The sequence below is a fragment of the Plectropomus leopardus genome, chromosome 20, assembly GCF_008729295.1.
Source record: "Plectropomus leopardus isolate mb chromosome 20, YSFRI_Pleo_2.0, whole genome shotgun sequence".
Classification (NCBI taxonomy): domain Eukaryota; kingdom Metazoa; phylum Chordata; class Actinopteri; order Perciformes; family Serranidae; genus Plectropomus; species Plectropomus leopardus.
The window spans coordinates 2,095,337-2,121,053 of NC_056482.1; the positions used below are offsets into that span (position 1 = coordinate 2,095,337).

Here is a 25,717-nt window from a genome sequence, read left to right on the forward strand (position 1 = left end):
TGATCATGCCTTTGGAGACCTCTGTATCAATATATGCATGAGACTCTTATCAACTCCCACAATATTATCATAGAGTGCATTTGATCATTTCGCACCTATTGTTATTGTATTATGAAATGGGTCTGTTTCCATTTTTGCTGTGCCTCTTTCCCCCTCTCCCCCTACCCCCTCTCTCTTTCTTTCTTTTTGGCCACAATTGTATTTCATTTGTTATTTACGACATCCATTGCACGTCTGTCCGTCCTAGAAGAGGGATCCCTCATCATCCTCTGCCGCTCTTCCTGAGGTTTCTTCCTTTTTTTTTTCGTTACAGGGGTTCTTTTTCGGGAGTTTTTCCTTGGGTGATGTGAGGGTCTAAGGGCAGAGGGATATCATACACTGTAAAGCCCTCTGAGGCAAACCATGTTTTGTGATAATGGGCTCTATAAATAAAATTGACTTGCTTTGACTTGACCTCAAGACACCACCAGGACTCGCCTATCACATGGATAACCCCTTGCTTTACCTTGTCCCCAGTCTTAACCTGTGCACGAAAGACATTCACTGGGTTTGTCCAAATAATCCTTTCCTCAGATATGTGACCTTTGCAGTCTCAGAGCGGAAGCCCTCGAACTGAAATGCCAAGCTAGCCTGTCCATCAAAGATGAAAGGATGGAGACAAGAGTAATGAGAGCTGGCAACCGATGGCTTACTAGCACACCTGCTACTGAAGTCCTAATGTCTTATGACTGCCATGATACAACCACCAAACTGACCTTACCGAATCAGACCGTGTTTTTAACTATCCCTTATGGAGCCATGGTGCATGTCAACGACATTATCCTCCATCATCTCAACCACGACTGACATGACATAAAAATTGAGATCATGGACGCATTTGTCGGTCACAATCTCACAATTGATGACACACTGCTGCACTAACTGCTAATTGAGGGAACCAAACTGGTAAGATTCAGCCTAAAACCAACTGGTCTCTCCACTACGTTTCCTAACTATCCAGGCAAACCAGCTTACCAGGACCCCCCCATCAGCTTAGCCGCCCTTGGGCTCCTGCTTAGTGGTTGTATCATCACAGCAATAATCGCACATGTCATGTACAAGCACATTCAAAGGTTACAAGCCAGACTGGATTCTGCCCTCCTGGTGTCACCACATTTTGCACACCAGTCTGCAGCCATACCCTTGGCTAGCCCCAACCCTCCAATGGGAGGGAGGATGGCCCACTAACTCTTTCCTAACCATTGTCTTATTCACATTCCTTTCCCTCCTTCTATTCTTTGTTTTCTTTCTTCTTTTTTTATTAGAATGTCTTAGAATTGGTGGTGGAAATGAGAAAGAATGTATTTGTTTATATCTCTGTGATTGTGAACCCAACATAGGAACTGACTAGAAATATTTAGCAGTCCTGCCCAGACCAGCCTCTGTGTCAGTGCCCAGACATTAGCCTCTGAACATGATCTTCGTGGACTGTTTGGACTTGCACGAATTTTCACTCCTAAGGGACGTGGATTATTCAACCTGTGCTCTCATGGGAACACGTGGACTGTTTGCCCCATGGTTGCTCCAAAGACTTAGCGCCCCACCCTTAGGACTAAAGGGGGGATGCTTGGACCTCACCCACATGTCCTGAACAATAGAGAAGGCCTCTCAACCAGCAGAGCTGTAAGAACAATAGAAGCGTGCCTAAGCTCCAGCGGCCCGGTAATTCACACCTACGTGCGACTTTCTGTTTAAATTCAAAAAACCGTCTCCCATTGGTGGGAATCTGCCCGATCCCAGGTAGAAACCCCTGGAATTCCCATGATGTCACTGAGGCTTTAAGTGCCGCTGTGCGCCGCTGCACAAGGCTGCATCTCTTTTTACTCACTGGATGAGAGGGAGACTATTCGTGTGTTCCTTTTGATGTGTTATTGATAACTGTTTGTTACTGCGCTCCCTAGGAGCCTATTTACTGTTATACAAGCGTGTTGTTAGTTGTTAGCCTCTGCCACTGGGTGCTGGTTACAATACGTTGAGTTCCTATCTGAAACAAAGACCAGTGGACGGTAAGTGAACATCGATTCGTTTTACCGGCCCCTGAGTGATGGGAAGACAACTCTTAGATAGGAAGACAACTAGTAGTATCTCCTTGTGGCCACAACTGCATGCAGCATTTGAGAGTTTTTCTTTTTTACTTTTATTTGTTTTATTCTTCCTCTTTCCCTTTCTCCATCTGTGTACTAACCTTCACGGGCATGCACACGCACATACAGACACACATACAGATGCACACCCTGCTAAGATCACACACCTACTGTGAGCGGCTCCTTAAGAGAGCTCACATTACCACTGTTACAGACATAGATTTAGAGCACACTGTTTGTCTGCTGTGTGCCATCCTGTGTGTAGTTAAAGGAGCATGTGGAACCAGTGTTGGTAGAACCTCTGTCCCGCTCAAATCTCCCGCTTTCACATCCTTTGTCCCACATCTGGCGTAAGTTACTTCAGCTACGTGGCCCTCCTACAAGATCACGTCCGCCATCTTGCCCCTCTGTCCCTTCCCTCTCTCACCCAACACACACACACACACACACATCATACACACACACATACGTACACACACGCAGACACCCGACAACCATGTGTGTCCACCTGGCTTTGCTTACATCCACATCTAGATTAGTATTGCTTGTATATTAGACTATCCATAGCATTGAGCACACTTATTGAAGTGATTGTTCATTGTGACTGAGGAGGAACCACACACTGAGGTTTTAGTCCAGTATGGCAATCAGCAATAAAAGAAGAAAAGTACCCACAAATTAGCAAGAAATTAGTACAAGAAAATTACCTTTAAATGTGTATATAAATAAACAATTAGTTAAAAAAAGAAAAATAGAAAAATAAACGAAACAGCAACAAAAAGGGAAAACAAGACTCAAAAAATATATATATGTATATATAATTAAATAAGCTTAAAAATTATAATAACTCTGATCAACACACACACACATACACTTTTTTATAAATATTTTTTTTGCTGCTTTTTTTAAAAATTTTTTCAACATTTTCCCCAGCTTTAAAAAAAAAAAATTCTAAATCTACCAATTTCTTGCAATATGTGGAACATTAGTTACCAAATTGTTCGTTGCCTCTTTTCCCATATTTAAAAAAAAACACACCAATTAGCCGAGTGGGCTTAAATACTTGTGAAAGCCTTGTTATTATGTCTTATAACACTGTGTCCAGTACTGTTCTGTTTTACATCTGTTTAACAAATGTTTGTTTTGGGCCCCCTCAAAAACGGCATGATGCATCTAAAGGGATTTATCCTAATGTCATACATTTCAACATAATTAATGCTTCATCACTCCTCGGGTGACCTAAAAATGGATCTGATCTACCACCACTGAGGACTTCTCACTGTGTTGATTTCAGCTCAGAGAGCGAGGAGTGAGAACGTATACATGAGACCATCCTTCACAGCAGTGTTTTACTGCACTGACACAGCCCTCAACTATAGGTGATTTGACACTGTGATGATTTTGTTTCAAAGCCAGTTCAGCTGCAGTTTGACACTGCTGTAGAATCTAGACTGTACAGTATATAAAGAAGGGGGGCATGTGTCCACTTACAAAAATGAAGCCAAAATGTCCCAGATACAGGCGCTGTTATCTTGCATAGTGATGTTATTTGGAGCCAGATTCTGAGCAGTAGTGTTTGGGAAGTGGATCTGCGGTGTTGACTTTCTGCTCATACACCTGTCAGACCCAACTGCAAGTAGCCCCACTGATGGCTTGCACACCAATTAACACACATCTGTCAGTCAGGATGTTACACTCTTTTATAGCATCAAACAACTAAAACCAAACATATCAGAAAAATGATCGTATGTGCATACATCAGTTTGAAACCATGGTCCAGAAAAATTATTTGACATACTTTTAGTTTAGCCCATCTGCCATTTTTAATATTCTACTTCTATTCATATTTTTAATGCTCAAATTTAGCCTGATTTTTAATATATATTATGTACCTATCCATTAAATAAAGGCTTATGCATCCCAATACCACAATCAACACGTGGTTGTTATACCTTCTGTCTACTAGAGAGAATTCCAACATTACCAATAAACATTTGGTGCTTGCTGTCTTGCTAGTGATAATTTAACAATGCTCACGCACATGCATGTATCTCTGAGTCGCTGTTGGTCACTTTAATTATTCTTTCTCTCAACACTGGCCGCAAAAGATTCCCTCTAAGTCAATTCCAACGAAACCGATGGGGATGACGTTCACAGTCCCCTTTTTCATTCAAAAATATATTCCAAATTCCAAAATGTGATACGGATTACATCAATATGCGATATAGATCAAATCAATATGTGATACGGATCACATTATATTCAATGTGACATCAAAATAACATTTGAATTTTGTATCTTCATTGTCAACTAACTTGCCAACTGAAATACAAATACCTTAGCAAAGTTGCATTGATACAGTTTAAATGAAACACAGTAAAGGTACCTGAAGGTGTCTCCAATGCGATCCCGGAAGTAAAGAAAGTCCCTGTGATCGTGGAGCAGGAGGTCCCCAGTGTTGAAATAAACATCTCCGCCTTTAAACACATCCTTCAGCAGCTTCTTCTCAGACTGGACCTGATTGCCAGCGTAGCCCAAGAACTGGTTCATAGCTGTCAGAGGAGCTACCAGGATCCCTGGCTCTCCTACACATACAAGCAACAGGCATGTTTAGTGCACACATGAGCTCTTTTGTGGTACTTGTACCTATTCATGTTAAAGGACATGGTACCTATCTGTGCTTGTATGCATCTTCCAGAGTGTGTCCGGACTGGCTCGTAGGTCTGTGGATCATATCTCAGCAGCTCAAAGGGCATAGAAAGCTGCAAATGTAAAAATGATGAGAGCTGAGATTGATAAGGTAGTTACCACCTGACTTATAGGTTCTAGGCTTCACTAGCTCATTGTTAACACAGCAGTCTGTGAGTTCTGTATATACATTTCATCTCACTACATCAATATTCATTATAATGTACCATGCACTGCTACCAGTATACATTTTAGCATTGTGATTCTGAAATTTGGAAATACTTGTTCCTGCTTTTTTAACATTGCTTATAACTCTGTGAATGCTGATTCAGCATGTTACTCATTACTCTTCTTCCTGTGGTGTTGCCAGCAATGGCCTCCAGTACTTTTTATTGTTCGTCTCTGACCTCTTCTGCTCCACCTTCTCATTATTAGCTCCTCTATCCATCTTATTAGTAATCACATTCCAATTATTCTGCTCTTTCTGTCTTAATTTCCTTTATTTGTGGTTTGACCTCTTCTACTTGACCTCTGACATCACATGATGGACCCATGCATTTGAAGAGGCTGGGAAGGGACAATGGCCGGTACAACTAAACCTGCCTTACAGTATCAGTAGGCTATTTGGGACTGTGTAACCCCTGATACACATCAAGAGGGCCACAGTCGGCTGGTCTATCCCCCCGTCATAATTTTTCCCTAAACATTGCTGATGGTGGCTTTGCTCCTCTCACATTTGCCAGAGTTGCCCCCCACCACCACTTTGCTTTAATAAGAATCTTTCTGCAAAGTAAAAAGTAAGTGTGTGTGTGTGTGTGTGTGTGTGTGTGTGTGTGTGTGTGTGTGTGTGTGTGTGTATATATATATATATATATATAAAGTGTTTCTCCATTATTTGTTTTATAATAGCAGTGATAAATATGTTACATTAACTTTTTAGCAAATATAACAAATTTTTTGTTGTCACTATATCCTGACAGTAGTAAAAGAGGCAAATAATCTAATTATGCTCCTCAGCCTCCTCATAGTTTTGCAAAAAAACACAAAGACAACCAATCAGAGACATGGAGTCTTTCACACAGCTGTCAAATGTTTCAATCACTGCTCCTGAACTGCAGTCAGACTGTTGTGTGTGTACTGCATTTCTTTCCTCAAATGTTTATAGGAACTCTTTGGCTGCTGTTGCACTACACTTGAAAATGTTTCTGAAAACACTGAGAAAAGAAAAAGGCAATCCCAGGTGGATTTTCTAAAGCCTGACAACAGAGCCAAGCAGAAGTGCAGAGGTCAATAGTTATTTTTGATTTCAATTATTTTTGAAGTACTGCTGGCACTGTTGTTGCATTCCAGCTGATCCTTCTGCAAGAGGATAATGATGAACACAGCAGTGGTTTTAATACTTTTCCTTCTTAAGTAATATTTGGTTTAGGTGGTTTACCTAATTAGTACCTCATTAAGTCATAAATGAGGTGTGCTGGAATGGAATGGAACGGCTGTCATACACGTTGAGATGTTGATTTCAGAATTTGCTGTGGTCTCTGTTAATACTGTCAGGTACCTTTATCATCTGCACCATTCAAGCAATAAACACAGTAATGCATCAATAATAGGAATCCAGTTATACAGTTTATATTACTTTGAGATTAGATTTGTTAACAAAAAGTATGACAATACAAAAGACTCAAATCCTAACCTCCAGTGTGAAAGTCCTGAGCATCTACTGTTCATCCATCGCACCTGTCAACATTCAGTGCTACCTAACCTCCCAGCTTTAATCTGACACTTTTATTACATAAATTCACTTGTTAAATCTCAACCGCCCTGGTTGAGACTTTTTTCACAGGCACTTAGAGCAAAATTCAAAGGTGGAAGGTCAAAGAACTCAACTCAACTCAACTCAACTTTATTTATAAAGCACTTTAAAAACAACCACAGCCGAAACAAAGTGCTGTACATACATAGACAAAACAACGCAGATATAAAACAATAAAAAAAAATTTAAAAAATGGATGAAATAAAACAGGTATAAACACTAAGATAATTGTTTTCTTGTTTTTTAAAAAACTATTTAAAAACAATAACTAAAACAAACCATAAAACACTAAAACAGGAGCAGAGTCTCATGCGGGGTTGAAAGCCAAGGAAGAAAAATGGGTTTTAAGACGAGTTTTAAAAATGGACAGTGAGGAGGCTTGTCTAATGTGGAGGGGAAGGTCGCTCCACAATTTAGGAGCAGCAACAGAAAAAGCTCTATCCCCTCTGAGCTTCCGTTTTGACCTCGGTACCTCCAGGAGCAGCAGATCAGCTGACCTGAGGCACCGAACAGAAGCGTGGGGGTGAAGGAGCTCAGAGAGATAAGATGGGGCCAGAACATTGAAAAATTTAAAAACGAATAAGAGAATCTTAAAACGGACTCTAAAGTGCACAGGCAGCCAGTGGAGGGAGGCCAGGATGGGAGTAATGTGCTCCCTCTTATGTACTCCAGTTAAGAGGTGAGCGGCTGCGTTTTGCACCAACTGGAGACGTGCGAGGGAGGACTGACTGACTCCAAAATAAAGTGCATTACAGTAATCCAGCCAAGAAGTGATAAAGGCATGGATTGCTGTTTTAAAGTGCTGTTGTGCAAGGAAAGGCTTCACCTTTGCCAGCCGCCTAATCTGAAAAAAATGGAACTATGTTTTAAGTTGTGTTTATTTTCATGCATGGGAAGGCAGATTTCACAGGAGGAGGAGAAGGAGAAGGAGAAGGAGAAGAAGAAGAAGAAGAAGAAGAAGAAGAAGAAAAGAAGAGAAGAAGAAGAAGACTGTAAAAAGTAACGAAATACAGTGAGTCAGGTCCTGAGGAAACATTACTAAGTGTTGGTGAGGTTACTGACCTTATTGAAATAACTCGCCCTCCCAATTGGTCCGACCTCATCAGTGTAGTTGAGAAAGCCAATGCCAGCCTCAGTTAGGCCGTAACCCTCTCTGATCTTGATCCTCCCAAAGCGCTTGACGAACACTTTCCAAACATCTGACCTGAGACCACTTCCTGCTGCCAGCCGAACTCTGTGAGCCCTCTCCTCTGGAACCTGGAGGCAGGACAAGACTCAGATTAAGGAACAGTCCCACCTTTTGGGAAAAATGCTTATGTGCAGGCTTGTCCAGAGTTAGATGAGAATATTTATCACATATGAGTCCTGTACTGTGAAGGGTCTGGGACATGTTTAGCTTCACTTTGCACAGACTAGTCTGTTTTCAGATAGACCCTGTAGTGTAGGGGACCGAGCTAGAGGAGTGAATGTCCCTCACTGACTTACTTCATCCTGTCCACATAATTAAAATACTAAGGTTACTCTTTGACCTCCAAATTGTTGAATTTCTCTGTCCATTCTTTTATTCTCACGGTAAGGATTAGAAGTTCTGAATCTGGAAAATTGTCTGTAAATAATCGTGTTTAAGTAAAAAAAAAAAACAGCTTAAAAATGAATGTCTTTGGGGTCCCACCGAAACACACGTGCCTAACGCACTTTTGCCAACTTCCAACTGGTCTCACTTCAAGTTTTCTGAAAACTTGGCAGCCTTTGTTGCCAATGCTCATACTTCCGGCGTGTGACACGCACTTTCATCTCTCAAGCTGCCCAAAAGGTTCTCATGTCAAAACACTGTGACAGCAACACATTAGTTTAACGGCATGGCCTAGCATGGGCATTCAACTCAGAATAATTATCCACTTTGAGCAGTTAATTGTCACAGTTTTAAAATTTTCAGATGTAAGAAACAGATGTAAGATAAGACAAATCAGAGAGGGTTCACAGATGGAAATAATTGTGTCTTTTCACTGACAAGTCTGTAAACTCTGCAATCTGGTTCTACAATACACACAAACTTAGAGGATTTTTTTTCCACAAAAATATTTCCTTTTTAGACACAGAAAGAAATAACCTAATGTAAGCTATTTCATTTCACAAATTTGACAAGGCAAGACAAATGACTAAGAATTTGTCACAGCATTTCACAACTTGCAAAACTTTTTAAGAGTCTGGTTCCTTTTCCCTGTTGAAGGAGTGTGTTGCAGTCGCTGTGCTGCTTAGGTTGCACTTAAAACACATCACATTAACTGCACAGCAATATCTGACCCATCATCAAGAAGTCTTGTTGCATAACTTTACAGTGTGGCTCAAAACAAACCAGCACTAAATATGTTCAATTAATTTCACTACACGTGAAAAATCAGTGTGTGAAGGCACCTTCTCAAAGTCACAGTGGAGAGACAGTGACGGCAGCAGATGATGGAGAAGTGAACAGTGAACAGTGCAAGAACTGTCTCAGAATTGTGTGTGAGTGAAAGAAAACCCATTCAATATTCCAATAACCTAATGATAACATAAAGTGGTGGAAGAAGTAACAGGATCATTTATTTAAAGGGGCCCTATTATGCTTTTTGGGGGTTTTCCTTTTCTTTTCTGTTTTGTGTAGCATTTTTCTGCTTGTAAAAGGTCTCCTAAGTAATGAAGCCCAAAGCCTAACCCAAAGGGAGCTCTCTCTCCCTTGATTCAATTCAGTTCAATTTTATTTATAAAGCCCATTATCACAAAACACAGTTTGCCTCAGAGGGCTTTACAGCATACAACATCCCTTTGACCATAGACTCTCACATCATCGAAGGAAAAACTTCCCCAAAGAAACCCTGTAATGGGGGGTAAAAAAAGGTAGAAACCTCAGGAAGAGCGACTGGGGAGGGATCCCTCTTCCAGGATTGACAGACGTGCAATAGATGTCATAAATAACAATTAAATTACAGTAATGACAAAAAGGAAAAAGAGAGAGAAAGAGAGAGGGGAAGAGAGAGGGAGAGAGAAGCACAGCAATAATGGTTACAATAGCATATCATATAACAATAATGATAGATGTAAAATTACTAAATGCACTCTTTGATAGCATGTGATGTTACATGCAAATATCATAAGTGTTGATAAGAGTCCCATGCGTAAATTAATAGTGGAGGCATGACTCATCATAATGGCAGTAGAAGGTTGCGTCGAGCAGGATCATGGCATCAGACAGGACCACAGCAACAGCACAACCAACACCAAGATCAAGGCAAGCCGGAGGTACAGCATCAGTGCAACCACAGCACGAGCACGACCAAAATCAGGATCACATCATCAGCAGAGCCATCACTGCGATCCAGGCGCAGCCAAGATTGCAGCAAAGATTGCAGCCAAGATCCCTAAAAAGACACTGCTCCTGAGCTGCCTGTTGCCTGAGTTTTACTGTTGACTTACATAACTTAGTGACATCACAATGTAACAAATAGGAAAGAATGTGCTTTGAATGCATGGATGTATCATATAGAAGTCTGGATACAGCCATGGGGGTGGGGCCTTGTTCATTCCTATGAGAGCTGCTCATTGGTGCATAAAGCAGAAAAAACGCAGAAAAAGCGGGTAATTTCTGCTGGCGGAGAAACCGACCTCCGGATTAGTGACTTGCTAGCTTGAAAGACAGTCTAAAAAATGTAATCTTGCAGCTCTGTTAGACTTAACAAATGTTATTGAACTGGATGGTTAAAATTTAGACAGGGATATAAGCCATTTTGCAGGGGTTCTGACCCTCACAAAAAATGATTAAATGATTTACAGGCGTCTCTTTCCCTGTGTATGTCAACGGGGAAAAGTCTTTCTGGGCCAGTGTGCATCACGTGACCAACCCGAACATGGTAATTCAACTTTTGGCCACTATGTAAAATTTGTATCAATGCCTGCCGCACTTCCTGGGGGCTTGTTTGAGTGTGTATAGAGCCAGCTGGCCAATCAAAGCAGATTGGGCTTCTCGGGAGGCGGTACATAAGCTCAGACAGACTGTTTCAGTCAGAGGTGCTGCAGCAGAGGGAAGTGTGAGACACATGATGTTTTTTTTTTAACATTAAAGCATGTAAACCTTACGGCTGAGATATGTAGGGAGAGGACGCACTCAAGAGGGCTCTTAGTCCACTTCTCAAAACTTTGACATATCTGCCATTACTTGACCTTGCACAGACTTTTTCTCGAAAAGATGAGCAATTCTAAGAACTCCAGACCAGCTAACAGCGTACAAACCCCGGCCACACATGCTGCCACTAGCACTGCAGGTAAGCTAGCATCACTTGCAGCTAACAACCTACCGCCTTCGACAAAAACCTCGACGGCACCTAAAGAAACCGAGACCGCTGCAGTCATTGCCATGGATCAACTGTCTGCAGAATTTGGAAAACAAAGGACCTCACTAAGGGACGATATCTCCTTCTTGATCCAGGAAGCCGTCAAACCACTGCAGGCATCATTGGACTCACTACAGACAACAGTGAACTCCTTCCGGAGTTGCCTTACCTCCGTTGAGTTTGTAGCCGGTGATAACTTTGAACAGCTGAGTCCACCACTTTTGTCACTTGACAGGCTTGTCGACCTCAAGAACCAGTCACGGAGCGCTAATCTCTGCATAGTAAACATTCCCAAAGGTAGTGAGGTTGGCAAAGACCCAGTGAAATTCATGTCGGAGGTGTTGATGCAAGCAACAAGAGCCCATGTTTTTCCTGCACCGCTCGAGCTGGAGAGAGCCCACCGGACCCCAACATTTAGGACTGGTTGTGGGATATCCCCCTGCACGTTCCTGGTTTGTTTCTCCAGATACCAGCAGAAAGAAACTTTACTGTGCTGGGCCAGAAATCACAAGCTGAAGTATATCAGGATGAAGTATATCGGGTCTATCAGGATGTAGGCACAGCTCTCGCTAAAAAGCTAGCAACATTTAATGGTGTTAAACAATGCCCTGTACCAGAAGAACATGAAGTTCTACCTGTTATACCGGGCCCAGCTGCGAATGATGTTTGGGGACGACGTGCTCACTTTCGACTCGCCTGATGAAGCTCAAGTTTTACCATGACAGGTTTGGAAAGGAGTAGGATTGTATGTTTGTTTAAGGTTTTTTTTTCTCTCATTCTTTGCATTGGACTGTACAGCTGGAGTCAGGTAACCTCTTGAACTGTGCATATTTACTGTGTTATCCTGCCCTGTCAGCAACCCACGGACTCAAGGTATAGACACTGGTTGATGTCACTGCTGGGCAAATCCACATTACACATGCACGTCTGCAGCTTTTCTGTTATACAGATAACTCTTTTATTTTTTTATTTTATTTTATTTTAATTTCTGTCACATAGGCTGTGTTTCACACACTTAGAATGATCATTGTATTACAGATGTTGTTCTGTCTAATAGTGATATATAAATATACTTTTTCGTTCTCACTTCGAATGAATAAAGTTTTTGATTAAGGCTTTTACAAATCACTGGGGGCCTCCTTGGGCAGAGGTATTAAGAGGCTGTATTACCAGAAGTTTTCTGAAATAGCATGTTGTTGCAGGTTCTGCTTGTCACAAAAAATGACGAGGCGAGACTTCTGATTGAAAGCGATGTTCGGGATATGGGCTAGGGTTACGGGTAGAGACACCACTAGATTTTTGCAGACTTTATTTTATTTTGGCTTTTTAGAGATACCACTTATGAAGGTGGGCACTTATTTTCAACCTTTCTCAAACTTTGTTATTGTTATCACCATTGTACTGTTTGGTTGAACATGGAAACTAATACTAACACAAGAAAGGCTATACGATTTATTAGTTGGAACGTAAAGGGATTAAATGGGCCTGTAAAAAGAGCTAAAATATTCAATCATCTTACATATTTAAAATGCAACATTGCATTTTTACAGGAAACTCACTTACTGAGTGTTTTCCATTCAAATTAAAATTCAAAAATATGTGGAACAGCTATATTGATACATAAAAAGATTCAGTTCAATGCAACTGCTGTTATCTCAGATCTAAAAGTGAGATATGTGATGGTACCTGGGTTCCTCTTCAAGGAACCTGTTGTTTTGGTTAACATCTACGTTCCAAAGTAGGATGATGATAAATTTATGAGAAAAACTATTTCATTAATAGTGGATTTGAATTCTCAACAACTAATTTTCGGTGGTGATCTTATTTGTGTTATTAATCAAGTATTGGGGGTGTCAGCCCTTGTTGTTTTCTATTCCCTCAAAGTAAATCCTTTTCCTTCTTTTCCCCTGTATCATTCATATAGCAGAATAAATTACTTTTTTATTGACAGAACCCTTGTGCACTTTGTCACAAAAACTGAATACTCAACTATAATTGAATTATGATATATATAAATATATAATTGACAAAAATTTACTGGCTGATGGTGCGATATCCCAAAAAACGATGACTTCTTAGAACAAATCAAAACTGATAACATTTCCCCCTTCCTTCTCTGGGAAACCCTAAAAGTTGTTATCAGAGGTAAGATTATTTGGTATGCTGCTGAAATTAACAAAATGAAAGGAATTAAACAGGAAGAGCTCATTAAATCAATAAATGTGGTGGATGCTCAAAACTCTATCTCCCGCTCCCCAGAACTCTTCAAAAAAGAAACCTGGACCTTCAAACACAATATAATTTGTTATCAACTGAAAAGACTGAACAACTTTTGTTAAAATCAAAGAGATATGTTTATGAACATGGCGATAAAAACTGGCCGTTTATTAGCACAGCAGATGAAGAGCCACTCAGTCTCTCAACAAATCCCACAAATAGGGAAAGTAAATGGTGAATTAACAATTGACCCAGAAGAAATTAATGACACATTTACCTTATTTTACTCAAAACTATATATGTCAGAAATGACAAATGACAGTACTGACATGAAAAATTTCTTTAATAATGTCCAGGCACCTTCCATAAGCACAATGCACAGGACTGAGACTGAACTTCCCAGCTCCAAAGCTTCGGTGATCACAAACAGTAGGCCATCACAGCATTTTCAACTGTCAGGGGTGTCCAATTAGTCCACTGCTATTTGCTTTGGCCATGGAACACCTGCTTTTGATGGCCTAAATATAATTCCAAATGCTTGTTACAAAGATATAAATTGAAAGAACATTTTACTATTTTCAAATACTCTTATTATAAGAAATTATGTGGAACAAGCAGCATATGAAAAAACATGGCCTTTACATTTAACACAACCCGGACTCTCACCCAGTTCTTGTCAATGAAGTAAGCAGTTAAGCTCATGAGAGCCTCAGCTGCTCCACACCAACAGTCAGTAGTAAAGGAAATGCTGTTTCCTGCATTTTCCACTGAAAGAAGTTGCTTAACTCTTGTTGCAACTTGTGCGTACATTTCGTCCATCAGTTCAGCACGGAAATACTTCTCACTTTTCTGAGGATATCTATGCTCTGACTTGGCCAGTAATCTTTTAAAGCCTGTACCCTCCACAACCACATAGGGCAGCATATCAGTTGCAATCACCTCCATGATCAATTTGTCCATTTCCTTTGCTCTTGGGTCATCGGGGGTCCACTTTGTGGTCCTATCAAAGGCTTGCATGAGTGTGGGCTGAGTCTATGACTGTGACACTTTCTTTGATTGTGTCATCTTACCCTGTGCTTCCTCATAAAGGGATTAAAGGGACAATATTTTTTGCTTTTTGTCTGATGGATCCCTGGCTTACAGAAGCTGCACAAATATTACACACTCCTTCACCAGTGAGTTAAGGTTATTATTGAGGTGGTAGCGGACTCACATGCATCAGATGGTCAAAATATCCTGAACACCTCTCAGTATACTGCTCTCCACACCAACATCAACACCCACTATCATCTCAGTAAACATTAAGAAGTCTTTTGTCAACATTTACAAAGTAATACATTTATTGAAGTAGAATTCATCGCAGGGCTGTTATTGGTGTGCATTACATTGCGCAGTGTCTAATGAAGTGGTCAGTGAGTGTATTTAATAAATTATTATCTGTAGTTTTAATAGGTAGGTGGATAAACAGCGTTATAAAAGTCTCTGGTAAAACATGATTTGAAATGCGCCTCTCTGATGTCCTCTAAACGTGTGTTCACATTTTCTTTCCTCCATAGAAATTATAACTTCGACCAGAAATGCTTTTTCCTCCTCAGAGCCATAAGTTAAAAAACACAGTCTGTGGGCTGCATTTATTTTCAGCAAGCATTACGTTCATTGTGCCGTTACTGACTCGGTTAAAGTGTTTAGCAGGGTAATATTTAAGGTAGGTTATCCTAACTGTAGCTTCCTAACATATCAGTCAAGCGTGATAGACACAACAAGGCATGTCATGGGAAATGGGAAACTTATTGAGTTATGTTGTTTATTTCAAAAACTAGTTATAAACTTACCATTGAGGCAAACCGCTTGGTTTAGTAAATGTGCTACTGGCTCTTCAGTCTTCGCTATTTCACTCTGCTGTGGGGTCACTGGAGTGTGACATAAAAGGAGTCGGAGCGTCCACTACTGGATACGTAACACAAGGACATAATTTCTAAGAAAAACACCATATTCCCTGCATTTTTTTAGTGAAAAAAAATTAAAAAAATAACATCGGCTTTTGGCAGATTGACGATTATTCTCTAATGGCTATAATTGGCCGATTAAATCGGCCGGCTGATGAATCGGTCGGGCCCTAGTTAGAATTGCTACAGAGGCCTAAATTACATTCCTTATACACACTAGTGCCAATTTGAAACCACATCATGCATCTCAACATCCCTCAGAGCCCTGGTCACTTCCAGTCTTCGCCTCTCTATTCCACACAGTATTTTCTACTAAAAATCCAGTCGTCATAAATACCCTAAAGATATGGTTTCAGTGGACAGAACTTTGAGTTTAAAAATCTTTCCACATAAGTCCTATGTGCAATAATCATCTTTTCCCCCCAGCTATATTAGACTCTGAATTCTCTCTTTGGCAAAGACATATTTTTTAAAGTTTAAAGATATGTATATAGACTGTGTGTAGCTTTGAGGACTTATCATCCAAATTTGGCCTCCCACGGTCCAGTTTATTTCTGTATTTCCAATTCCGCCACTTCCTTCAGCACCATGACCCTAACTTTCCACACATACCCTTAGCCCCATGTTTAAATGAAATGTTAGAACCTCCCTTTAACTCAAGATTAATTTCAAGAATAAACGGCTTATAACCTCAGTAAAAATTAGAGCAGACTGTGTGGATGAACTGGGGGAGGACTTAGAGGAGGACATTTGCAACAGCACTTTACAAAGAGTGAATGACAGCTCCTCCTGTGCAAAACTGAACATGATACATCTGTTCAAAGTCTTACATCGCACCCATCTTTCCAAGGCAAGGCTGCTAAAATATATCCTTATACAGATGCGAGGCGTGATAGGTGTCATAATACCCCTGCCAACTTAACCCATGTTTTGGTCGTGGCCTGCCTTGGCAACCTATTAGTCTGTGATATTTGAAACATTATCAAAAGAACTTAATATTGACTTCCGACCCAATGCAACAGCAGCCGTATTTGGTCTTACGGATAGGAAACATTCTATAAACATGGAAAAGACATAAAAATATTATTGCTTTTAAAACACGCATGCAAATTATTAAATTGGAAATAAAAAAACCCACCTAGATTTTCTTTGTGGTTGGGCGACCTGATGCAATTCATACAGTTAGAAAGGATGAAATACACGCAAAGAGGGTGTAGAGATAAATTCTTCTCCATTTGGACCTGGTATTGACATACGTAGGTTTACGTAGCTTTGCCTTATACCACCTAGCAGTCATCCATAAAGTAGCATCTCTCCATGCAAATCACAGCATACTGTTCAACTAGTCATACTGTTTTTGTTCTTTTTTTTCCCTTTAAATGTATTTATTTTATTTTATACAAAAATACCTATTCTGTATTTGCTTTCTCACCCTAATATTTGTGCTCTTGTTTGTTAGCAGTTTGGATGTTCTGTTTTTCTTTCACGGCTCTCTTTTTGCTAATTATGCCTCGGGGTGAAAGCCTTTTACTGTACAGATATATCATATTTGATATGTACACCTTCAGTGATGACATGTTTTGCCGCATGTCAGCACTCAACCACTGGTTGTCGTGGTGGTGTCCAGCAAATGATGTGGGCTTCGTTAATAATTGGCACTCCTTTTGGGGGAAACTTGGTCTTATCCGGAGGGACGGCATCCATCCCACTTTGGATGGAGCCGCTCTCTAGGAAACTCTCTAGGAATCTGGCTGAGTTTATTAGAGGCCCAAAGCCATGACAAACCAGAGTTGGGACCAGGGTTCAGAGTCGCAGTCTTACACGCTTCTCTGAGCTTCCTCTAGCACAGTCACACACCCATAACGTAAATGTTATAAAAACAGTGTCTGTCCCCCGGCCACTTCATTTGTTTAAAGCTAAAATAAACAAAAGGGGAGTTGTACAAGAAAATCTCATAAAAATTAACTCATCTCCTGTCCAAACAGCATCATAACAAGAGAATTAAATGCGGACTCTTGAACATTAGATCCTTATCAACCAAGGCTCATTTAGTCACTGATTTAATATTGGATAACCATATTGATTTATTATGCCTCACTGAGACCTGGCTTTGTCCTGAAGAGTACGTTAGCCTGAATGAATCTACTCCTCCTGGTCATATAAATAGTCACGTTGTGCGGGACACTGGCAGAGGAGGGGAGTCGCTGCTATTTTTGATTCAAGCTTAGCAATTCACACTAAGCTAAGCTAATCTATAGTTCATTTGAAAGCCTTTTTCTTTTCTTTCTCACCCATCCTGGAAAACTCTACAGCCAATTCTATTTGTCATAGTGTACCGCGCCCCCGGCCCATACTCTGAATTTCTTTACATATGATTTTTTATGAGATTATTCAAGAGTTTAGTTTCATACAAAAACTAAGGCCATACATGTCCATAAGAGATAAAAGGGGATTTAAACATAATACAGGAGGTTGTTAATAGTGACAGCCAGAAAGTTCTGCATGGGAACAAGCTTTTGTCGAAAAAGGCTAATCAGTAAATAGTGTGTACATAAACCCACCCAACAGGAAATAAGAAAACAATCAAACCCTAACGATAAATAAACAAGTCCTTGCACAACGGCATTCGATAGGAAAAAAAAAGGGCAGTCTATTCCTGAGTTCCTGCTGTGTCAGACCACAAATAAAAAATGAACTACTCCTTTTACATGTACCACTAGGACTGGAAAAGCAGAGTTAGCAGGCCAGAGGATTCAAGATGGTGGTACAGTGTAGGGGGGCACAATTTAAGAAACTAATTCCTGAATCTGACATGTTTGAATCAGCCATGTTTAGAAAATTTGAACGTTGACAGTGTTTTAATTTTCTCCCTTAAGTCATTCTCAAAGGGATCTTTTATCTCATCTGATAATGCTATCTGGCTTCACTGCGATCATCTCGAGTTTGTTGCTCAAATCAAGAAAAGAAATTATCGTAGGGGAAAATTAACATTCCATGGATGTTAATAAGTCCAGATAGCCTTAAATCTGAAACAAACATCCAAAAGTTTGAAAAACCCACCCACCGCTACAATCACAAACCTCGAAGAGTTTTGCATACGGCATTGATATTGGACAGATTTATTAAAGTCTTTCCTGAGATTCCGCCATGCCAGGGCATTATTTAATAAATTTTCAACTTTTATTACTCGACTACAAAACTCTCAGTAAGAGTTACTTTTCTAGATGTAGCCAGGTTGATTCAGAGTGGCTAGCTTTAGAAACTAATTCCTTCTGCTTTGACATCATTACCATGTCTTACAGCGACTGAGAACTTTACTACTAACTTTAATCAATCAAATTGACTATTCATCGATAATGCTACTTGCTCACTGCGATCAGCTCTCGACACTGTTGCACCCCTTCAAGTAGAAAATAATGAAACAAAGAAAATTAGCTCCATGGGTTTAACCGCCAGATTCGCAAATTGAAACAAACATCACGGAAATTTGAAAGACATTGGCATTCAACCAAACTGGAAGAGTCCCGTTTAGTCTGGCTGGACAGTCTTAAAGTGTATAAAAGCCCTCGACCATGCCAGGGCAAACTATTACTCATCATTATTGAGGAAAACAAAAACAATCCCAGGTTTCTTTTCAACACTGCACTTTTATTAGACTCAGATCACATCTCCATAGAGCCTTGTTTCCTTCGGCCCTAAGCAGTGACGACTTTATGAATTTCTTAAAATAATAAAATTAAACTATTCGAGATAAAATCCATCATCTCTTGCCCTCAACTGACTGTAGTGTGTAGTGTCGATATCTTAATCTAGCAATGAAAGACGATGAAGGAACCGCCACTGACACCGACTTGGTTGCATAAGAATTAATTTATTACAACAAACTTTTCAGCATCCACCAGGCACCCTAGTCTGCCTGGGAGAAGATTCGGGACCAATGTGAATCTCTGTCTTACAACTCATGCATGTCTCTTATATAGGTACAAGCATCTACACATTCATCAGTAAACATTCCTCACCTATTGTGTTCAATCACAAAAATAACCCCCAAGGGGCCACAGTCCATGTCATGTAAGCCTAGTATCAATATTCTACTCATCTGATTCCAAGACGTAATCATCCCTAGACCTCTGACCTCAAGATAAGACCCTACAAACAAAGCATAATACACCTGGAGTGCCACAAGGTTCGGTGCTTGGACCAATCCTTTTCACTTTATATATGCTTCCTCTAGGCAACATAATTAGAAAACATTCCTTAAATTTCCATTGTTATGCTGATGATACGCAATTATATCTATCTATGAAACCAGATGAAACTGATCAGCTATCTAGACTTCAAACATGTCTTAAGGATGTAAAAGCCTGGATGAGCCGTAATTTCCTGATGTTGAATTCAGACAAAACTGAAGTTATTGTTCTTGGCCCAAAACACCTCAGAAGCTCCTTTTCCAACAATTTAATTTCTCTAGATAGATGGCATTACCTTGGCCTCTAGCACAACTGTAAGGAACCTCGGAGTTTTATTTGACCAGGATTTATCCTTTGCCTCCCATATAAAAAACAAACTTCAAGGACGGCTTTCTTTCACTTGCGTAACATCGCAAAAATTAGACATATCCTATCACAAACAGATGCTGAAAAATTAGTACATGCATTTGTCACCTCTAGGCTGGATTACTGTAATTCCCTATTATTTGGTTGCCCAAACAAATCTCTTAGGTCTCTCCAACTGGTGCAGAACGCTGCTGCTCGTGTTTTAACGGGAAGCAAGAAAAGGGATCATATTTCTCCTGTTTTAGCTTCTTTGCACTGGCTCCCTGTGAAATCCAGGATTGAATTTAAAATCCTCCTCCTTACTTATAAAGCTCTAAATGGTCAGGCTCCATCCTATCTGTCACAGCTCATAGTTCCTTACCAACCCTCAAGATCACTGCGCTCTGAAAACGCAGGGTTACTTGTGGTTCCCAAAATTTCTTTCCAAAAGTAGGTTAGGAACCAGAGCCTTCAGCTACCATGCTCCTCTCCTATGGAACCATCTTCCATTTTCGGTCAGGGAGGCAGACACCGTTTCAACTTTTAAGGGTAGACTTAAGACCTTCCTCTTTGATAAAGCTTATAATTAGGGCTGGCTCAGGTTGCCTGGTCCAGCCCATAGTTAGGCTGACATAGGTTTAACCTGCCGGGGGACTTCCTCTGATATGCTGAGCTCCTTTCCTTCTCTCAATGCTGCCATCAGAAATCATGCATGTCTGTTTACTGCATTGCCATGTGCAAGCTTAACTTAGCTCTGTGATAGCCATGTGGTACTCTCACCACCTGGGGCTCGCGATTACAGAGCCTGGGTCTGTTGAACTGCACTACGCTAATCCCGTTGCCTCTCGGGAGCATTTCCTGCTCCCTTGTTTCCTAGTTTCCCTGGATCCTGGCCGTAACCTTGACTGTGCCTGACCGTGGTGATTGCTGTGCTGATGCTGCGACCCTGCCTTTGGTTGTGCTCGTGCTGTGGCTGTACTGATTCTGTGCCCCCCGCTCGCCCTGATCGTGGTCTGGTCCTGGTTCGCCGATGCCGTGTCTTGCCTTTGGACAACTCCCTTTCACATATGCATGAGACTGTTATCATCTCTATCAACATCATCATAGAGAGCAATTACTAATTTCACACCTACCATTATTGTAATATGACATGCATCTGTTTCTATTGTTCTGTGCCCCCCCCCCCCCCCCCTCCTCCTCCCCCCTCTCCCCCCCTCTCTTTCTCTTTCCTTTTTTGCCATGATTGTATTTCACTTGCTATTTACGACATCTATTGCTCGTCTGTCCGTCCTGGAAGAGGGATCCCTCACTATCCTCTACCGCTCTTCCTGAGGTTTCTTCCTCTTTTTTTTCCCCGTTACAGGGGTTCTTTTTGGGGAGTTTTTTCCTTGGGTGATGTGAGGGTCTAAGGGCAGAGGGATGTCGTACACTGTAAAGCCCTCTGAGGCAAACCTTGTTTTGTGATAATGGGCTCTATAAATAAAACTGACTTGACTTGACTTGACCTCAGCAGCAAGGCCTGAAATTTATTTGGACAGTTTTCCCCCATTGACCTTCGCCGACCCTCTGCTTTGATTTCTGCATCTAAGACATCAGCATGCCTTCTAGACCCCATCCCACCTAGGCTACTTAAGGAAGCTTTACTCTTGTTAGACAATTCTTTATTAGATATAATCAATGCGTCTTTATTAACGGGCCATGTACCACAGTCCTTTAAAGTAGCTGTCATTAAACCCCTTCTAAAGAAGCCCATTCTCAATCCTGAGATTTTAGCTAACTATAGACCGATATCTAATCTCCCCTTTATTTCTAAAATCCTTGAGATGCTGAGTTGCTTATCAACTCTGTGACTTTCTCCAAGAAAACAGTTTATTCGAGGACTTTCAGTCAGGCTTCAGAGTTCATCATAGTACAGAGACAGCACTAGCAAAAATTAATAATGACTGTTTAATCCTGTCTGTTTTATTAGATCTCAGTGCCGCATTTGACACCATTGACCATCAAATCTTACTGCACAGACTTGAAAACTTAGTTGGCCTTAAAGGAATGTCACTAGCCTGGTTTAAGTCATACTTATCAGATCATTCCCAATTTGTTCACATCAATGATCAACACTCCGCACATACAAAGGTCTGTTTTGGAGTGCCACAAGGTTCGGTGCTTGGACCAATCCTTTTTACTTTATATATGCTTCCTCTAGGCAACATAATTAGAAAACATTCCTTAAATTTCCATTGTTATGCTGATGATACGCAATTATATCTATCTATGAAACCAGATGAAACTGATCAGCTATCTAGACTTCAAACATGTCTTAAGGATGTAAAAGCCTGGATGAGCCGTAATTTCCTGATGTTGAATTCAGACAAAACTGAAGTTATTGTTCTTGGCCCCAAACACCTCAGAAGCTCCTTTTCCAAAAATGTAATTTCTCTAGATGGCATCACCTTGGCCTCTAGCACTACTGTACAGAACCTCGGAGTTTTATTTGATCAAGATTTATCCTTTGCCTCCCATATAAAATAAAACAAACTTCAAGGACATCTTTCTTTCACTTGCGTAACATCGCAAAAATTAGACATATCCTCTCCCGAACAGATGCTAAAAAATTAGTACATGCATTTGTCACCTCTAGGCTGGATTACTGTAACTCCCTATTATTTGGTTGCACCAACAAATCTCTTAGGTCTCTCCAAATGGTGCAGAATGCTGCTGTTTGTGTTTTAACTGGAAGCAAGAAAAGGGATCATATTTCTCCTGTTTTAGCTTCGTTGCACTGGCTCCCTGTGAAATCCAGGATTGAATTTAAAATCCTCCTCTTTACTTACAAAGCACTAAATGGTCAGGCTCCATCCTATCTGTCACAGCTCATAGTTCCTTACCAACCCTCAAGATCACTGCGATCTGAAAATGCAGGGTTACATGTGGTTCCCAAAGTTTCCAAAAGTAGGATAGGAACCAGAGCCTTCAGCTACCATGCTCCTCTCCTATGGAACCATCTTCCATTATCGGTCAGGGAGGCAGACACCGTTTCAACTTTTAAGGGTAGACTTAAGACCTTCCTCTTTGATAAAGCTTATAATTAGGGCTGGCTCAGGCTGCCTGGACCAGCCCATAGTTAGGCTGACATAGGTTTAACCTATCGGGGGACTTCCTCTGATACGCTGAGCTCCTTTTCCTTCTCTCAATGCCGCCATCGGAAAATCATGCATGTCTGTCAACTGCATTGCCATTTGCAAGCTTAGCTTAGCGTCAGTAGTTTAGCTTAGCCTTACATCTGTGATAGCCATGTGGTACTGTCACTACCTGGGGCTCGTGATTACGGTCTGTTGAACTGCACTACGCTAATCCTGTTGCCTCTCGGGAGCATTCCTGCTCTCTTGTTTCCTAGTTTTCCTGGATCCTGGCCATAACCTTGACTGTGCCTGACTGTGGTGATAACTGTGCTGATGCTGCAACCCTGCCTTTGGTTGTGCTCGTGCTGTGGCTGTACTGATACTGTGCCCCCCGCTCGCCCTGATTGTGGTCTGGTCGTGGTTGCGCCGATGTTGTGATCTTGCCTTTGGACACCTCCCTATCAGCATATGCATGAGACTGTTATCATCTCCCTCAACATCATCATAGAGTGCAATTAATAATTTCACAACTACCGTTATTGTAATATGACATGCATCTGTTTCTATTATTGCTGTGCCTCTCTCCCCCTCTCTCTTTCTCTTTCTTTTTTTTGCCATGATTGTATTTCATTTGTTATTTACGACATCTATTGCTCGTCTGTCCGTCCTGGAAGAGGGATCCCTCATCATCCTCTACCGCTCTTCCTGAGGTTTCTTCCTTTTTTTATCCCCGTTCAGGGGTTCTTTTTCGGGAGTTTTTCCTTGGGTGATGTGAGGGTCTAACGGCAGAGGGATGTCGTACACTGTAAAGCCTTCTGAGGCAAAACATGTTTTGTGATAATGGGCTCTATAAATAAAATTGACTTGACTTGACCTTGTAGGATTTGCAATACAGTACATGTGTATGTATGTACCCAAGTATCTCAAGTATCTCTATGTATGAAAAAAAAGGGGGAGAAATGTTAGTTTAAGTACACACCTACTGTATTGCATTTGTATGGCAACATTTCCAAAGAAAATAAAATAAATGAAAAAAAAACATGTAAATCTATTCCAGTAGACCCCCAAAATACAAATATGATCCTGAAAATGAGGCCCCATTAATTAAAAGTAGTAACACTACTGTGTCAAAATGTTCAGTTAAGTAAAAGTCCTGCATTCAAGATATCATTCAAGTAAAAGTTAAAGAATATTAGCATCAAAATATACTCAAAGTTACAAAAGTGCTCATTATGTAGAATGGCCCATTTCAGAATAATTTATTTTATATTATTTAATTACAATAGATGCATGTTATATTTTGGCAGAGGGAGTCTAAACAAAAGATTTAGCTAAAACAAACAGACTTGCATAGCACTTTTCTAGTGGTTCAACTATGCTTACACACCACGAGTCACATTCAGCCATTCACATACACAATAACACACTGGTGGCTGAAGCTACCAAACATGGTGCCACCTGCTACTCAGTTTTTAACCATTCATACAAACTCTCACACCGATGGAAAAGCCAGTGGGAGTAATTTGGGGTTCAGTATCTTGCCCAAGGATACTTCGACATGTTGACCTGAGGAACCGGGGATCAAACCACCAATCCTACACTCAAACACTGATCCACAGCTGCCATGAACAATGGATCTACAAAGTAAGTGATGACTCGAGTGCGCTGTGGAAGAGTTAAAAGTACACATCCAGAAGGCAGTGATGCAGGGTGGATATCTGCTGCAGGAAAGAAGGGAGCGAGTGAATACATGGGGCTCCTTTAATAACCTGGAAAGCACAGGTGAGCTTACTAAAGCCAACTACCCTGCCATGTCAGCCAACTGCCTGATGGGGTTCAAGGAGGTTAAAAAAAGGAGAAGTCACAGCGTCATAATGCGTCATATCATTGGGTGACAACACAAGTACAGTCTAGTCTGAACCTGCACCCACCAGGTACAGGGCCCCCTGACAGGCATTCTCTTACTGTTGGCACTGGTCACTGGCAGTAACCAGTGTGCTTGTTGCTATGGATCATTACTGCGTGGTGGGTTTCCCATGCATGCATGGTATACTTAACATACTAGTTCAGCTGGTGTGATGGAATGTAATGGCCGCTTCACTCATAGTTAGAATTATAAACCAGCACAGAAATGACAATAATCAACAAAAACAACTCTGTTCTAAGCAGGCACATTAAACACAACAGAAATCATAGAGTGACATTTGTATTTCGGAAAATTGGCAAAATTAAAGGCTATTTTAAGAACTGCTCTCTTCACCACCATGCATCTTGGGGATTCCTGGGCTCAGACCTCACTGGGCTACAAAGAACATATTGCAAATGTACATAAACCTCATTCTGATCCGCTGCAGTTTGCTGTTTGAATTGTTTTAATCTAGCGGTTAAGATTGGTATAACAAAATGGAGACAAAATATAAATCGGGCGGTTTAATGAGCCTCAGACAGCGGAAACTGCGTTCAGCACTCACAATCACACTTCTCCTACTCTCTCATTCCTTGCCTTTTAATAACTTACATTTTGACTGGCAACCTGCTTTCTTAATTTGCTCTTCAGAACAAGCTTGCACCACAAAGTGGCTTGACTGTATGTTTTATTGGACATATGGCTTGCTTGGCTCAACAAATGATTCATCATATATAGCTTATGGATATATCCACTATTTTACAGCTGTATATTTTAAAATAACTTAGTCACAAGGTCCTCCTGAGAGAGCTCTGCCCCCACTGTACTGTGAGTCTAGCTCCGCCCCTGGCCACAGTAATGGCATCACCAGTGCCTTTCTAAAAAATTCAGTTTTTCAGCTAGAAGCCCTTGGAGCGGCTGCTCAATAAGAGCAGAGCGCCGGGTGCAGTGCTTTTTCTCTAAGCTCTGTCCTCATTGGGAACAACTGAAGAAAGATGTCAGGGCT

General features: G+C 40.9%; 1 protein-coding gene across 2 annotated transcripts in view; it reads right to left on the reverse strand.

Moving 5' to 3' along the window:
• Positions 1–25,717, reverse strand: part of LOC121959637 (long-chain fatty acid transport protein 6) — a 64,809-nt gene that overhangs the window by 15,864 nt on the left and 23,228 nt on the right. For both annotated transcript variants that reach the window (XM_042509054.1, XM_042509056.1), the window contains exons 5-7: positions 7,687–7,881; positions 4,795–4,885; positions 4,510–4,708 (exon numbers count right to left, since the gene is read on the reverse strand). In XM_042509054.1, coding sequence (XP_042364988.1) covers positions 4,510–4,708; positions 4,795–4,885; positions 7,687–7,881 — 485 coding nt within the window. The remainder of the gene's footprint in view (positions 1–4,509; positions 4,709–4,794; positions 4,886–7,686; positions 7,882–25,717) is intronic.